We start from the raw sequence: 15,745 nt of genomic DNA on the forward strand, positions 1-15,745 counted from the left end.
CCTCCTCGCTTGGCTTCCTTCTTCCACAAACATCAAATTAAATATACCTGCTTTACACATTAATTTGATACAGTACACAAAGCATATGCTTCCGATGGTGTTTTGTATTTAGGAGGCCATTTTTATAAAGTTTTGACATTACTGTAAATGTTGAATGAAAAGTTTTTCTATCCATTGTAAAAAAAAAAATCTAATATGACTGCATGTAAACTTTGCATGTGAAACAGAATACAGTCTTGCTGGTGAAACTTTGCATTTACAGCTCTGCAAAATAATCTACTAAATGGGTAATTCCACATGGGCTGTACTGGATGTTTTGACAAGATTTTTCATGGTCTCTGTTTAATAATGAGGAATCATTCTCTTCTTTTCACCATGAGCCAATGCTCTTGTATCTACATAATGTTACAACAGCGTTCACTATTGTTTTATTTAAATCGTTTTTCTAATTTGATGTCTTAATATTGCCAAAATTCAATTCAATACCTTTTCCTTACAAAAAGTGGTTGATAAATATGGTGCAATGTGTTTAATCTCTATGGGTCTGCACTCTGTCAATATATTGAAGACAAAAATAGAGTTCAATAAAATATAAATAATTAAATACCAAAAATAAGCAAATCCTTACCTAGATTCGCTCATTAGCAGATGAGACCTGTGACTAATGAATTCCTCTTGAACAGCGGCCCTGTGTTCCTCACACAATTCAATTACTCGCCTCTGCCAGAGAATATTTAATCAGCCACTGATCAGACAGAAAGGTGAAGTGACACTTTCTAATTATAATTATGATGGATGATCCTCTGTGGCTAAACAAAACACTGTCTTTAACTCGATTGCTAATGTTTTCTCCTCTCTCGACTTATGTGGGTTTCAGTGTCTTGTCTTTTTTGGAAGAGGGAGTTTAGGGATTTAATTGTTTTCTCCGCAGCTTTGATTTAGTTTGAAAAGCTGCTGAGTCTTTGGAGAGGATGGCCTATAGATGTCACTGAAACCTGAGTCGCTCTTTCTTTAACAAAATTCTCATTCCTAAATTAGATGTATGCAGTTGTGGACACCACCATACTAAAATAGAAAATATGCTCGAAATCAAAGCTTGTTGTTTTTGTTTCAATTAGGCCTTAACAGTACTGTTTTGGTTTTAGAAAAAAAAAAAAACACTGTACTGCACGGGGAGAGTTTAATCAGGCAGTACTTAATGTTTTTGTTTTTTATTGCTAGAGATGGATCCTAGATTTGACTTCTTGTTTTGTTTTCATTGGATCACAATTCATATTTGTGTGGTTTAAACAGACACTGACACATCTCTTAATTAAAATGGTTTTACAGTAGATGTAAATTCATACCAGAATTCTTACCTGCTATATTCTGCAATCCGCTACATACACAGAGACACACATTATAGAAAGCATTATCACCATTTAAAGATACCACACAAGGTTAAAGATGCTTTCATCCTTATTTTAAGGTAGTCTGGCACTTCCTTGTTCATTTCAGTGAAACTGCCCACATTCTTTTTCTACCTTGACCAACCATCCCCTTAATGATTCAAATACTTTGCAGCCAGAGACATGCTTTGACCCTGAAGAGTCTGCTGAGCTGAGCTGACCTTGGAAATGAGTTTACCTTAGATTTGCCAGAGTAGCAGACTGCTTGAAATGCAGACGTGCCATCGGCAAGCTTTCTTTAATCAGGTATGGCACCAAATACGCAAATAACACCTTCCTCCTCTTCATTTAAACAACTGCTGATTCATGATAATGTTTAGCACAATAATAGAAAAGTGATCAAGAATGGCCTTTTTGATCAGCTTGTTTCTTTTGATACCAAATTAAAATAGTTGATCTCCTTGTTTGCTTCAGTTAAATGTACTATCACAGGTAAACGTATCCCAACTGTAAGATATTTTCTTTTGACGGCAGAAACCTGTGGACCTGAGGCTATGCTTTTCAGAAGGTGCTTAAGAGATCAAATGGCCACTCGACTTCAGTAATCCTGATTAAATCTAAGTAATAAGGGATCTACTATAGTGTATGGATCATAATCTTACTAACACTATAATGCTTGTATTAAAAAATATATATACTTGAGATGCATGTACTAGTATTTATATAATCGTTTCTAAAAGTAATTTAAATGTATTATCAGACATGAGTACTTTATAATAATCTGTTACTTATTGTGTTTACACATATATTGCCCCCTCAATGATATTCAAACTAAATGAACGACTTTACTATTCTAACGAAAAGAACAATTGTGTTCTTGATTTTAAGTGGAACATCAATGAATGCGAAGGCATGTTGGGCATTATATTGAGTTTAAATGCTTTATTTGTGACTTACCAAGTACAATCACAGACTAATCAATTTGTCTATTCAACTGATTTAAGTGTTTCACATATAGCTTCCTGTAAACAAACCTAAACTTATCACTTTAACGCACAGGGAACGGTGGAAAAGAGCCATATGTGATACGGCTACACACAGAGCAAAAGTGGTGGTTTAAAAACCTCTATGGGGCTAATAAAATATAATTAAAGGAGGTCCTCCTTCCATCTCTCTGCTACAGGAGGCTCAGGAACAACTGTCATTTCAAACTTAATTAGAGAAGAAGTGAGATTGATGAAGTGAACAGGAGCATCAGCTCCTGTCTTAATTAACTGTAATCCAGTAATCACACACAAAGCGATGGGTGACTTTATTTAGCCCAGTATAAAGGGTTTCTTTTTCCTCTGCTATCAATAATGCTGAACCGTCTTCTGGGACCCAATTATAACAGCGGCCATCCCTTCTTCATCCGTCACTCTTATTCAGCGTGAATGTAGGCGGTGCAGCTCCATTCATTATTTATTTATTTATTTATTTGCACTAATTTGTTTTGTTCTTGGTAGATTTTTTTAGTAGTTATGGGAAAGTGCTATTTAGCATGTGTTCATCCAATAAGATATGTTATTAATAAAATGTTGATTTAAATAGGAGTCCCGATTAAACAATCTGTTGTTAGTGATCAGTTTTTCTTTTAATTACAATGCCATTTAATCTGATGTATCTTCGTAACCTCAGAATTTGCATATGTATTTTTATAAGTTTAGCAATTTAACCAAGAGATGCACAGAATTGTTTGGAAAAGCCCATTTAAAGTTACTAGTAGCAGGTATGGGGGAAGAGGGAGTCATTCTGCTCAAGGCGATAGAGAGTAGTGGAAGGTCCATGCTTATGGACTGTATGTCCCACTTATCCAGTTCTGAGCAAACTTCAGTAAATTTTATTTAAGAATCTGAAGATATCTTTTCTGTCTTAAGGGTTGCGTGTATGTCCAGGTAAGCCAATGGATGAATTTGTTTTTCTTTTGCATCTAGTAATGGTTCCTGTGAATATCAACATTAGGCTGTGTGTGTGATAACAGGTAATGCAGTGCTTTGACAGGGCCTCACAGAATATCTTGACTGATGTGTTATCTTATTGGAGAAAGCATATACTTATTTTTTTACCGTTTTTCTCAAATTCATTTTTGCTTCAGTCTATTTGTTATTGTATTTTGTCTAAGCGATACGTCAGCTACAGCAGAATTGTGGTTGTAGAAATCCGAATCATTAATAACAATTATTGGAGTTCTTTAGTTCCCTCAGACACCTAAAGTGTAGGGTATTGACTTGAGTATTGTGGAGAATGTTGCCTATTGATCTGGTGGAGCCAGAAAGGAATTGCAGCTTCCGCCAATAAAACCTGGATTAACCCTCATAGGCAGACAGGCAGGCAGTGCATGAACACACTCACACAGTATCATCAGCTCTCACAGGTTCAAAAACGTTACCTCCCCTATGAAACAAAGATATTGAAACTCCTGCTCCTTTCATTACAAGCATGGGACCAAATGATCTGGGTAACTGTACTAATAATAACAGAGTAGCAGGATTAGTCCCATTTGAATTGAAATCTGTCTGTCAAACGCAACAACACATAGGAATTTATGTACGTTTTACTAGAAACATTAAAGAGAGCAATGTCAATACAGTGTAGACAACTCTGTACTCAGGATCTGAGAGCCAGCAAATTAAATACAGCATGAAGAACTGCAAATTCAATACATACAAGAGAGCTTAGGGTAACAGTCAAAATTATTATAATTTTTTTTGTTTTATGGTCACACAAAAATAGATTTATACTTTGTAGAAAATCTCAAGCATTAGCACTCAAATCAGGAAGGTAGTGCACTTATTCAATATCGAATCCAGTGCCAGTTAATCACAAGTATTGCATAAGCACCTACCAATAAAAAAAATACATTCAATGCACAACATAGCTAACATGCATCTGATAGACAAAAGGTCATTTCTTTACATTGAAGGGCATCAATTATATTTGACAAGGCACAATGTATCAAAAAAGAAACTGTCATGATTGTACAAAAAACAAACACTAATATTACAATTAATTAAAAACAAACATTAAATAAATACATTTAGCACCAGTGGATCACTCTGTATAAAAAAGGGATTGATTTCCTTACACGTTACATTTCAGGGTTGATTTGATCAATTCAAATACTGCCAGGAAGCCGTTCTGGATTTATTGCAGTATTTTACAGGACTGGATGAACCAACTACTATTTTAGGGGTAATCTCAACATAAACATGTTGATACAGTCCAGGTGGAGTCCATTATGCTATCTTTTTGCTAACATCCCTTTACCACGGGAGGTGTCTAATTCTAATACTTCCAGTGTCTCCCCCTGCATCAGGGTTGTCCCTTTTAAAACCATCACAAACTAATGCATGGCATAGCGAACCTGTACAAAACTACTGGGTGTGAAAGGTGAGATGCCTGAGGCTTTGCCAATTGATTTTACTGTTGTTTGTCCAAAACCAAGCAACTGTATTAAATGATGAGAGGTAAATGGTCGTGTTGTAACCTGCCTCTGCTAATTTCGATATATTTTCAAGCCATAATCCTATTAAAATTGACCAGAAATCTACAATTCTATATTATGATGGTTTTGCTCTAGGTGCTTTACAGTATTGAAACGAGTATTTCCTGTCACTTTGATCCTTTTTCTAAAGGGATTTTGGGTCTGACTTTTGTGCAAACTGCAAGTAACAAACAATCCAGAAGGTTAATTTAAGGATACAAGATGTGTGCCTTCAGGGTTGATTTGACCAGGATCAATCGCAGCTGGATTTCTTTTCTTCTTTTTCTTACAGCACTGGGTATTCACCTGGGATTGCACAATCCACCTATTCGTGGTTATCCATGGTACAGTAAATATAATCCAGGTTGATTTCCTGGTGAGTAAAATGCTGTAACAAAATCTAGCTGTGGCTTTTACTGGAGTATAGGTTAAAGTAAAAAAATATGTTCTCTTGTAACATGAATAGGTTTGTTTTTAATTGCAATAACAGCTTGTATCGTTTAGTAGGATGCTTAGAACACAATGTTAATTTGAAAGATTATGTAGCAGCCTACAAGGGATGAACATTTAAAAATCTGTTTTCTGCACAGTTAGACCACCACTTTATGGAGTACAAAAAGTTTATATAGCACTCCTAGAGAAGTCAAGAGATTTCAAAATACAACTAGACTTAAGGTGCAAAAGCAACAGTCATCTAATTCTTCCCTGTGCCAGTGCAATGGAGTCATTGTAGTAAGAATCCTTAGCACTCAGTACTCCTCAAGGCATTAGCATGCAAGACGGGAGTTTTGTGTCCCCACTGGGATCCTGCATCGGGTGGTATTTTGTTGAGGTCTTTGACCCTCTCTGTCCAGTATTGCTTCGTATTCTGCAGGCGAGATGTGAGGTTCTGCACGCAGCCAGTATATCTCATTGCAGGTTTTAAAGTTCTGGAGGGTGACTGTGAGGTCTGAGGGTCTCAGTGCTTAACAGGTCCTTTGTGTAGTGGAGTCTTGTGACCGATTTGGCCAAGGCTGGACCGAAGCCTGGGATGTCCAGTTCTCAACGGCCCCTCTTGGATTGTCTAACTGCAATTTAGGTTGGCACTAAGATACCTCTTCTTCTTTATGTTCCCGCTGTTGTTCAGGGCTGGACTTGCAGAGTGTAGAGGTCTGTTGAAATAAACAGAATTTTTTTTTTTTTTTTTTAAATCAGGTGTTGTCATCTTGGGAATGTGATCGGCTCAGATCTCAGAAAGCAAAAGAGGAGGATCAGGGCTGGTCAGTACTTCTTGAAATTGGATTGGTGCAGAACTTGGAAAAACTACACCAAGTACTAGTACTTATTGGATTGCTCAGATCCCGGAAAGCAAAGAAAGGCTGGGCACACATCAATAAATATCTGGATATAATTACTGTAATACAAGATTTTCAAAGCAGGACTACCCAGTCTCTACCTGGCTGGCTATGGGCTGCACTGATCCTGTTTTATTACTTTATTAGTAAAATATTAGCATGTTTTTTTGTTTTTGTTTTTTACACTTCGCGCCCCATACATGGAAGCCACCATTTCGACTCTTTTCGACTTCGACTGTACCATTTCGGTTCTGTTCACTGCAGTTTTACTGACGCTGCACTTCAAACATAATTTCCCCGGTTCTACAAGTCCTAGAATGATCGTCAACGGCTCATTTGAAAGGTAAGAACTTAGCTGTCATTTATGTTATTATTTAAAACATTCTATAAAAAATAAAATAACTTTGACATGTTCCAGAACTGCCGCCCCACTTACTGACCACACTTTGCGTACCACTGCTCTAGTCTTTCATCTTACAAATGATAACCCAAAAGCACCCCACCTTGTTAATGTAGTCTCAAGTCACTTATATCCACAGAACATTTCCCATAAATACTGACCCTGCCTTATACCTACATTTTTACAGACCATGATTAACACTAATCTTGGATTACCTAATGCTACCTTAGTTACAGTAGTCTGAGATCACCCCGTTGTCCTGTGTCTTACCCAACAATGACCGGGACACCTAATCTTTACCTTGCCTCTATAAATGCCAAATATGCAGCGACCTGTACAGTGAAATACTCATATGGTCCACACCTACATCCACCTGTATACAGCAGCTACCACTACACCCCAGAATCTTGCCCCTTTAATCCCAAGACATCGGGATCTGTCTGCCTTTACAATTTCTCCATGGGAGCTGCTGCTATTAACTATTCAATCACATTAAAAAGAGTTGAAGGCATGAAAGGCTGTGGACCAAAGCACTTTTGCTACACTGCATTAAGAGCTGACTCTATTACTCTGCTGCTGCGTGAAAAACAAATAGATTGCCTTCCAGGAAGATGGCCAGCAGAATTTTTATTTATTTATTTATTTATTTATTTATTTATTTATTTATTTATTTTTAATAACCGCAGTCTTCTGTGAAAATCTAATCCTGAGTACCATTTACACCGCATCTTGATAACTTCTGCTCGGAAAAGCATAGAATATGAATATTTCATTCCCCGATTCCCAAATAAACAGCACAGGCTTTCTATCAATCAGGGGACCTCTAGCTGGAAGTGAAGTGGAAAAGAAAGAAAAAAAAAATAGCTAATGAACCCCATGCTTTCAGAAATGCAGAACAACATCTTAGAGGAGGGAGGGGGGGGGGCTTCTGCAAAAAGAAGTGGCTGCTGCTTTTCTTTACTCTAAAAGGAAACACAAATATGCCTTATTTAAAAATAAATAGAGAAGGCAAAACTATGGCCGAATGTAGCAGATAGGCCACGAGGAATTAATGTTGGTGTGTAAATTTGAACATGATTGTGGGATACTGCATCTTCAGACAACATGTATACATTTCTCTTTTTTTATTGCTTTCCCCTTTGGCTTGGTAATGTATATCTCTTGCAAACTCATGTATTTGAGGGAGAGATGCAAGTTTACTGGATTCACAGCTTTTCTCTTGTGATTTCGTGCTGAAATCCAAGCCTCCTTCCTAAAAGCCCCCAGTAATGACAGTTAATAAAAGCAAATGAATGATGCAGAAGGAGATGATAGCGGCATGCTCCCATCGGCAGGCCCCCAAATCTGATGTGATAAATAAACAAAAGCACTGAGTGAGAGTGTGTACGTGTGTGCGAGAGTCTCCACCGCCTCTCGCTTTATATGCATTTTATTTATCCAGCTATTTATTTTATTTGTATGATTTATTCATTGCCAAGTTAAAAATACATGTGTGTCTTGCAACCCCAAAGGCTTTTAGGCTGTTCCCGCAGATAAACAGCACATCATTTCAGCTTTGTTTATTTACCCAGTGGTTTAGTGGTTAGTCTTTGTATCTTTTCTACTGGTGTGGGAGCTGCATTCTCAGGTATTCCGTGTTTTAAGTTTTATGATCTGATCTGACCTCCGAAGCAGGGTCGTGCCCTTGGTCTTTATAAAAGAAGAGTTGAAAGTTTTTTTTGTGCATTAAAGTTTAAGTGGCTTGTTTTGTGGTTGCCTCTGAGATTTGATGCTTGGCTGAAGAAATGCCTCTTCAGTGTTAACAACCTCAGCTCTTTTCAGCAGTACAGGCTTGTACCTTAACTGGCCAGAGCAGCATGTGCTCCCTTAACTTGTTAAGAGGCCAGCACAAACACACACAAGCAGAGCAACGGCACAGCTACTGGATTTAAACGCTGTCTCCAGAGTGCAATGGGGTTTTATAGAACAGATATTTTCGGCGATGATCTGGGGAAACGTGCTTGAAAAAGGTTCACTACATTACGGCTGATATTCTAAACTTCTCTCGTAAAGATGATGGACCGAAATAAAAAAAAAAAGAAAAACACGTTGCTGTGTGAACTGGGTTTTTAAATGCAAGCCTTCCCAGCCTCGTCCCATTCTGCAAACCACTAAGCTACATGGCCCATTAAACAACAGCAATACAGGAGTATGATCATTCTGCTACAGACCCTTGGCAATAAAATGTATAAAAAAATATAAGGAATTAAACGTTAACTGCGTTTTAACAGAGTAGATTACAATAGATTCCCAATAGCTTTCATTGTGCCAGTTTCAAGTGTTATGGTTTAATGCTTAAATAAAGTACCAGTACAAGACACAAGCTACCTGAGAAACCAATCGGTAACACTGCAGCTCGCAATACGCAGAAACTGCTACTTACACTACAAAGTAAGTCATTTGTACTTTTATTCTTTTAAATTCATATTTTTCCTTTATTTGACTAAACACATCCTTAGTGGATATACCCTGGGTGAATTCCAAATAGCAGAAACCCAGCTAAGTATGTGGGCATGTTTCTGCATTTGGAATCGCCAATTCTATGGTAACAGTTCATTTTTGCAAATTCACTGTAAACCTGTGTGGTCATTACATTGAGGCAAAACAAGAATTAAGCATAATAATAATAATAATAATAATAATAATAATAATAATAATATTTATTTAACAACAACAACAATAATACAACACCATTAGCTATGTGTAGCTGGAAGTCGTTGCTATAATATACTACACATTTTAAAATGTGTAAGTGTTTTAATGTACAGTATTACATTAGTATAAGTCATTGTGGTAGTAAAAATACTAAACGTTTGTGTACTTACTCCGGGTCATGCAGCTGGCTGCGTAGTCGAGTCATGACAGCAAGGTGTTCTGATTGGCTTGCGTGGAGAGCCTGGAAGGTGAAAGACAGATGCTGATTGGTAGACTAGAAAAGAAGACTCTCTTGCACCATTCTTACTAGCACTAAGAGGGAATTGATTTAAATAGAAAAGAATGAGGGCTAATGTTAATATAAGAAATCTGTCTGAAATGACTTTGGGTAAAGAGGCTCCAGTAAATTAAATGAATAAATAAACTCAGGCACCTACTGGAACCTTCTGGAATAAATAAACTGGAGCAACCACTCTAACCCTCTGGAATAAATGAACTGAGGCACCCACTCTAACCCTCTGGAATAAATAAACTGAGGTACCCACACTAACCCTCTGGAATAAATAAACTGAGGCACCTACTGGAACATTCTGGAATAAATAAACTGAGGCACCCACTCTAACCCTCTGGAATAAAACTGAGGCACCCACTCTAACCCTCTAGAATAAATAAACTGAGGCACCCACTCTAACCCTCTGGAATAAATAAATTGAGGCACCTACTCGAGCCCTTTCGATCTCGAGCCTCCGCTCATCCAGCTCTGTCTTGAGCTTCTTGTTCTCTCTCTGCAGATTGTCAATCATCTCCGATAGGTGGCTGTTACAAGTGGGAAACAGGTTAGTCCTGGAAAAAAGACCTGCCCCTCTCCTTACTGCAGAACGTACAAGGAAGATACAGGGTAACTGACAGGAGCAGCATTGTCATTGAGATAGTAAGAGTGGTTGTAGCCTGTGTCGTTATCCATAGTGCCAAGCGAGATGCCTTGGATATTTTGTAGGCAATTCCACTGTGTGTGTGTTTGTACATACATTTATCACTGCTTTTGTCAGAACAGGGTTTGTGAGGACCAGGTCATATTCTCTTCACGTTTTAACTTTATCCTCCTACTAGGTTGCAGTGATGCATTGGAACAGTAAATCTATACCTACAGTTCGGGAATCAATAGCAAGACTTCATATAGTTTGTGGTGAATGTGCTCTGACTTACTCCTTTTCAGCGGTCAGGTGGACTATCTGTTTGCTTTGCTCCTTTATCTTTGTCCCCAGTTTCTCATTGGCTTGCCTGAAAGAAAAGAACAAAAGCTAAGGGGCGGAGTAAAATGGTCTCGAAATGGAGCCTGGAATATGAGGCGATCTTCCGAAACTGGGAGTTTACAGTAATAACAAGCAACCATGTACAGGCACTGGACTAACTTCCATTAACACAATACATCTGTTTAAAAATTGTGCTTGTGGTATTTTGAAAATGCTTGCCCTGCTGTTCACTAGCTATAGTGCTGTCTCCCAGTCACTGTGCTGTTGAAGTGAATGGCAGTGCTGCTGGGGTACTCACTTCTGCTCCTTTACCCACTGGTTGACATTAGACACGACCAGCTCGCTCTCCTGATGAAGACGGGAGCTGTCCGAGCGTGCTGCACCCAGAGAGCACCGCAGCACCTCCACCTGGGGACAGAGAGAACACGCAGTGAGACACTGTCCAGAGCTATAGAGATCCATCCACACCAATGCAAACAGTAACTCTATAGCTCATAGAGATCCATCCACGCTACACACACAGTGAGGCACTGTCTATAGCTCATAGAGACCCATCCACACTACACACACAGTGAGACACTGTTTATAGCTCAGGAGGGACCCATCCACACTACACACACAGTGAGACACTGTTTATAGCTCATAGAGATCCATCCACACTACACACACAGCGAGACACTGTCTATAGCTCATAGAGATCCATCCACACTACACACACAGTCAGACACTGTCTACAGCTCATAGAGATCCATCCACACTACACACAAAGTGACACACTGTCTAACAATATACACACAAAGATAGCGCATTAAAGCACACTGTTGACCACTGCAGCAGCTCAACCTGAGGATAGAGAGAATGCACACAGTGATCCACTATCTATACAAATACACCTAGAAAGACAGCGTCAACTGAATACACACCCACTGAAAGACAATCACCAGACAGCAAAGCTACACACTACAGACCACACACACGCTACAGATACAGACACAGGGAACTGTTTCAGACACACACAAAGTTAGAAGACTTCAGGGTATTGTGTGTTGTCTGTAGTTGTTTTCTAGGGAGTGGAGAGAGAGAGAGAGAGAAGTATGGTCCGTCTGTACTGTACCTCATTAGCAGTAGCCATGTACTTCTGCTTTAACATGTTCAGCTCTGAGTGTAAAACATCTCCCTGTAAACGAGACAAGGAGTTGTGATTAAACAGCAAATATGTTGAAATTATTATTTTTTTATTATTAAAATTAAATTACTTTTAAATGTATATGCTTCTCTTCAAATTATTTTATTTCTAAACAAATCATGAGTAATAATAAAACACCACAGCCACTGTAGGGAGACAATGCTAGATTTTAACCCCGTTACCGGTGTTTGTCCCAAATAAACCATTATGTTCCCAGGAGTCCCCACAACAGCTCAGGAGAACTGATGGTCAGTGGGCATTGTCTGATCCTGAAACTATGACAACGGAAGCTAAACAGCGGACGTCTGCAAGCTACAGGCCCCTGGTAGGTGGACAGCCCTGCAGGTTTCCACTTGAGCTCGCGGGTCACATGGCCAGTGGGTTCTGCTGAAGCATGGTGAGGAGAACTGTTCCTGTTCTGATAACCCACAGAAGTGAAGACTGACAGCTTGGCACTACCAGGTGAGCCACTCTAAGACCCAGCTAAGTATTTCTGTCTTAGTGACTTAGTGTATCAGTATGCTTCATACCTCTTTGATCTTGGCACAGAGTTTGCTGCACATCGAGTGGGTTTATGTTTCATACCTGCTGGACCTGCTAGTGTTTCATGCACAATAACGGGTGCGTCTCTTACCTCCTGGACTGAGGTGTGGTATTTCTCCCTGAGGGACGCCAGCTCCACTTTGAGAATCACTGTCTCCTCGTCTCTCGACTCCAGCGCTGCCAGATGCTCCTGTCCCCTCCTCTGCATGAGTGCTAGCTGGGCACTGAGCTCCGACAGCCTGTTCTCGTACGCTCGGGCCTGTAGGCGCGACCACAACACACAGATATTAACTAGGCACGTGCACAAAAACAGTGTTCAAAACTCAGGTAGAATGTTTCCATGTGGAACGGAACTCCATAGTGTTGTGTGATCTGAGGCATCTTCCATAAATAAAACTATAAAAGGCAAGCAGGCAAATGTTTCAGCTAGTGCCTTCCTTACACTGTAAGAGCATGATACAGATTTGAAATAAGCAATCTTTTTGCTAGGACAGGTTTCTTTTAATTAGCTGTACATGCACTATAGTATGTATTGCACTTCCACATTTAGGCACGCTTGTAGTCACTGGATTTCGTCTGGTATGAGCGTTCAAGTGCTACAGAAAAGGGGAGAGCAAATTAAATGCAGAAAAAAGCAATACATATAATGAAGGAACCCAAAGCAATTAAACAGGTCCTCTCCAGACGACAGCGGAGATGAAATTCACGTCCCGCAGCCTAACTCTGCATTAGCTTCACAGCCCTCTTAATCCCCCCTGTGATATCAGTGTAACCAAAGTCTGCAGATTATTATTTTTTTTATCATTTTCTCTGAGATCTCTTGCCTAATCCACGGGAAAGGACAACCTATCACAGACACACACACACTAATCGAATGTCTCGGAAATGAACTTCTGTCATCTCTTACTCCTTCCACTTTAAAAAGCCTGTGTGACTTGTGGACTTTGCAGAAACAGGGGAAACCCCTTTTGATCTTTCATTCATTTAATTTAATTTTTTTGTAAACAATTTACAGCTTATACATTATTTAGCATTCAGTTGTGTGCAGAAGCCTATTAAACAGTTCCCTCGATAAGTAGATATGCGTTTTCTACTTTTATGTATTACAGTGCTTACAAACGATTAATATCCAGTGCTGCTTTCATGTGAATCTTCAACTTGACTGGTAATTGAACATGCAGATTTAAGCAAAACAGCAGCGCAGCTTGGTAAATGGTAAGAATGTTCTGTAAAACAGCAGCACAGCAGCGTGGTAAAATACAAGCCAGTTCTTCAGCATGGCAGCAGTGTGTTGCCGGATTGTTCTTTAAACAGCAGTGGTACAGTTTGGTAAATTGCTGTGTTGTTGCTTTAATGCAAGTCTGGTGTAGGGAGTCAGGCCACCGTAGGCTGTGTGTGAGAGAGGCGGTGGATTAGCAGCGGCTTTGCTTTCTGTTTATCCAGCTCTCAGAGACACAGGGCTGCCAGACGGAAAGGACTGCCATTTAGAGCTTCTTTTAATAAAATAAAACCTGCACTGGGGATTGCCTTAAATAATCCACTACGCCAGTGTTCTCACTAGAATAGCTACTTCAATCCTCTGCTAACCCCAGTTATTACCAGTCTTTAATTTCTATTGGGATTTTTGTCTAGGAATTTCCTATGCCTATTATTTATGTAAGATTGCAAAAAGCATGGTTTGCAGTGATGTTATTGCCGGGTGGTGTTAGACAGAGGAGTCCAGGCTGGGTGCTTTGGGGTCAGTATTTATGGTCCCAGGCTCACCTCATCATGTGTGTGTTGGCTCAGGCTCTGCAGTCTCTTCAGCTCCCCATTGAGACGCCTCATTCGCTCCTCGTATGCAGCGTTCTCCTGCCCGAGCTGAGCACTGCGCTGCTGAGAACGGACAAGCTCGTTGCGAAGGCTTGCTGCCTCCCGGCTCCGCTCGCTCAGCTGAGGGAAGCAAACAATACAGCATTGCCAGGGAAGAAACAAAGTCAAAACACTGGAAATGCACTACACACGCTATCTCGCAATGCATGGACACATTTGATAATGACAAGGAATTCTGTTAGACACAGCTGAACAAGTTCAGCTTTAGAACTACCTGTTAATATTTGATACAGATATGATTTAAGAAATCAGACCCATGCTAAATCTGCCCTGAACTGGTGAACTGTTTTCACCCTTTTTATAATCGTCCAATTGGTAATCATTTCAAGGTCTACAAAGGTGATACTTATTACTGGTTTGTACACCTCCTGTAGTATGTCTTCATATTAAATTGAGATCAGTCTTAGCAGGCCCTTGATTGACTCACCTTATCATCTTAGTATCATACGTCAGAGATATTATTTGTATAACATATAAATCATTCATATTGGAAACAGCCCAATTACATTTAGTGTCTTCTATCAAAGATGATTCTAACCTTGGTTTAATCACTGTATGTATTTACAGAATATCTTTTTTTTTGTTGAACAGTTGTTTCTGTTGAAAATCCTCCATATTAAAAATGTAAATGCCCACCTGCTCCATGCTCTCCTTGTGAGCCCCCTGCGCAGAGGTCAGCTCCAGCCTCAGCTCTCTGACTCCCTGTTCTGCCGAGGCCAGCTCTCGAGCCCCGTACCTCGCCCTCTCCTGGGCTGTCTCCAGCTCTGCCTGCAGCCTTGACACTGACTCCTCGAACCTGCTAACCTGGAACAGCACAGAGCCAACACTGTCTATTATACACAACCCGAAGACAACGTCGCTGCACCCATAAGCTACCCACTGTTTTCGTTCCACTTACTGATCCCTTAGATTACTTGCACCCATACCCTTACAGTACTCAGAAACTGCCTCTGTTATTCTACGGTCTGTTGGTTTAAGCTCTCCCTGTCTTACCTCATCACTGGGCCTCCTTTTCTGTAGTCCCTGTCTAACTTCTTCCATCATCTGCTTAGAGCTCTGTGGCTTGCTGCCTCCTCGGCTCACTTTCTCACTGTGCCTCTCTCTCATTTCCATTGGCAGGCCCTGGCTATTCTTCCTCTGCTCTGATTTAATTTCCAGCCTCACTTTCTGTGCAGACTGTGGGTCTTGCCTCCTTGCTTCCTCGCTGTGTCTCTCTGTCCTATCCCTGACCCTGCCATCCTGCTCAGTGGGGTGCCCCTCTCCCTCTGTCTCCTCTTCTTGCTTTACCTCCACAGGGACGAAGTCTTGTCTAATCTGTCTCTGCTCTGACTGCAGGTCTTGTCACTCTCTGGCTCTGTGCAGACTTTAGGTTACACATCCCCTTCTCTCTGCCTGTGTTATCCTGCTTACTCTCTGCTTGTCTCTTTTCTGGCTTCATTGCCTTATGCTGCCTCTCTCCATCTTCTCTCTCAACTTCTGTCCTCTCCTTGCTTCACCGTGTTGCTGTGTCCTCTCTTACAGAGAGAGACCTTGTCTCGCCTCTTCACTGTGC

At 40.2% G+C, this 15,745-nt stretch overlaps 1 protein-coding gene across 1 annotated transcript in view; it reads right to left on the reverse strand.

Annotated features, from left to right (window-relative positions):
• Positions 1-2,376: 2,376 nt before the first annotated feature.
• LOC117425858 (myosin-11) overlaps positions 2,377-15,745 on the reverse strand; it is a 129,027-nt gene continuing 115,658 nt past the window's right edge. Inside the window, exons 36-44 of the mRNA XM_058993719.1 lie at positions 14,830-14,997; positions 14,086-14,253; positions 12,413-12,580; positions 11,707-11,769; positions 10,891-11,000; positions 10,546-10,620; positions 10,062-10,155; positions 9,510-9,580; positions 2,377-6,062 (exon numbers count right to left, since the gene is read on the reverse strand). Coding sequence (XP_058849702.1) covers positions 5,975-6,062; positions 9,510-9,580; positions 10,062-10,155; positions 10,546-10,620; positions 10,891-11,000; positions 11,707-11,769; positions 12,413-12,580; positions 14,086-14,253; positions 14,830-14,997 — 1,005 coding nt within the window. The 3' untranslated portion in view covers positions 2,377-5,974. The remainder of the gene's footprint in view (positions 6,063-9,509; positions 9,581-10,061; positions 10,156-10,545; positions 10,621-10,890; positions 11,001-11,706; positions 11,770-12,412; positions 12,581-14,085; positions 14,254-14,829; positions 14,998-15,745) is intronic.

This window comes from Acipenser ruthenus, chromosome 20 (genome assembly GCF_902713425.1).
Source record: "Acipenser ruthenus chromosome 20, fAciRut3.2 maternal haplotype, whole genome shotgun sequence".
Taxonomy (NCBI): domain Eukaryota; kingdom Metazoa; phylum Chordata; class Actinopteri; order Acipenseriformes; family Acipenseridae; genus Acipenser; species Acipenser ruthenus.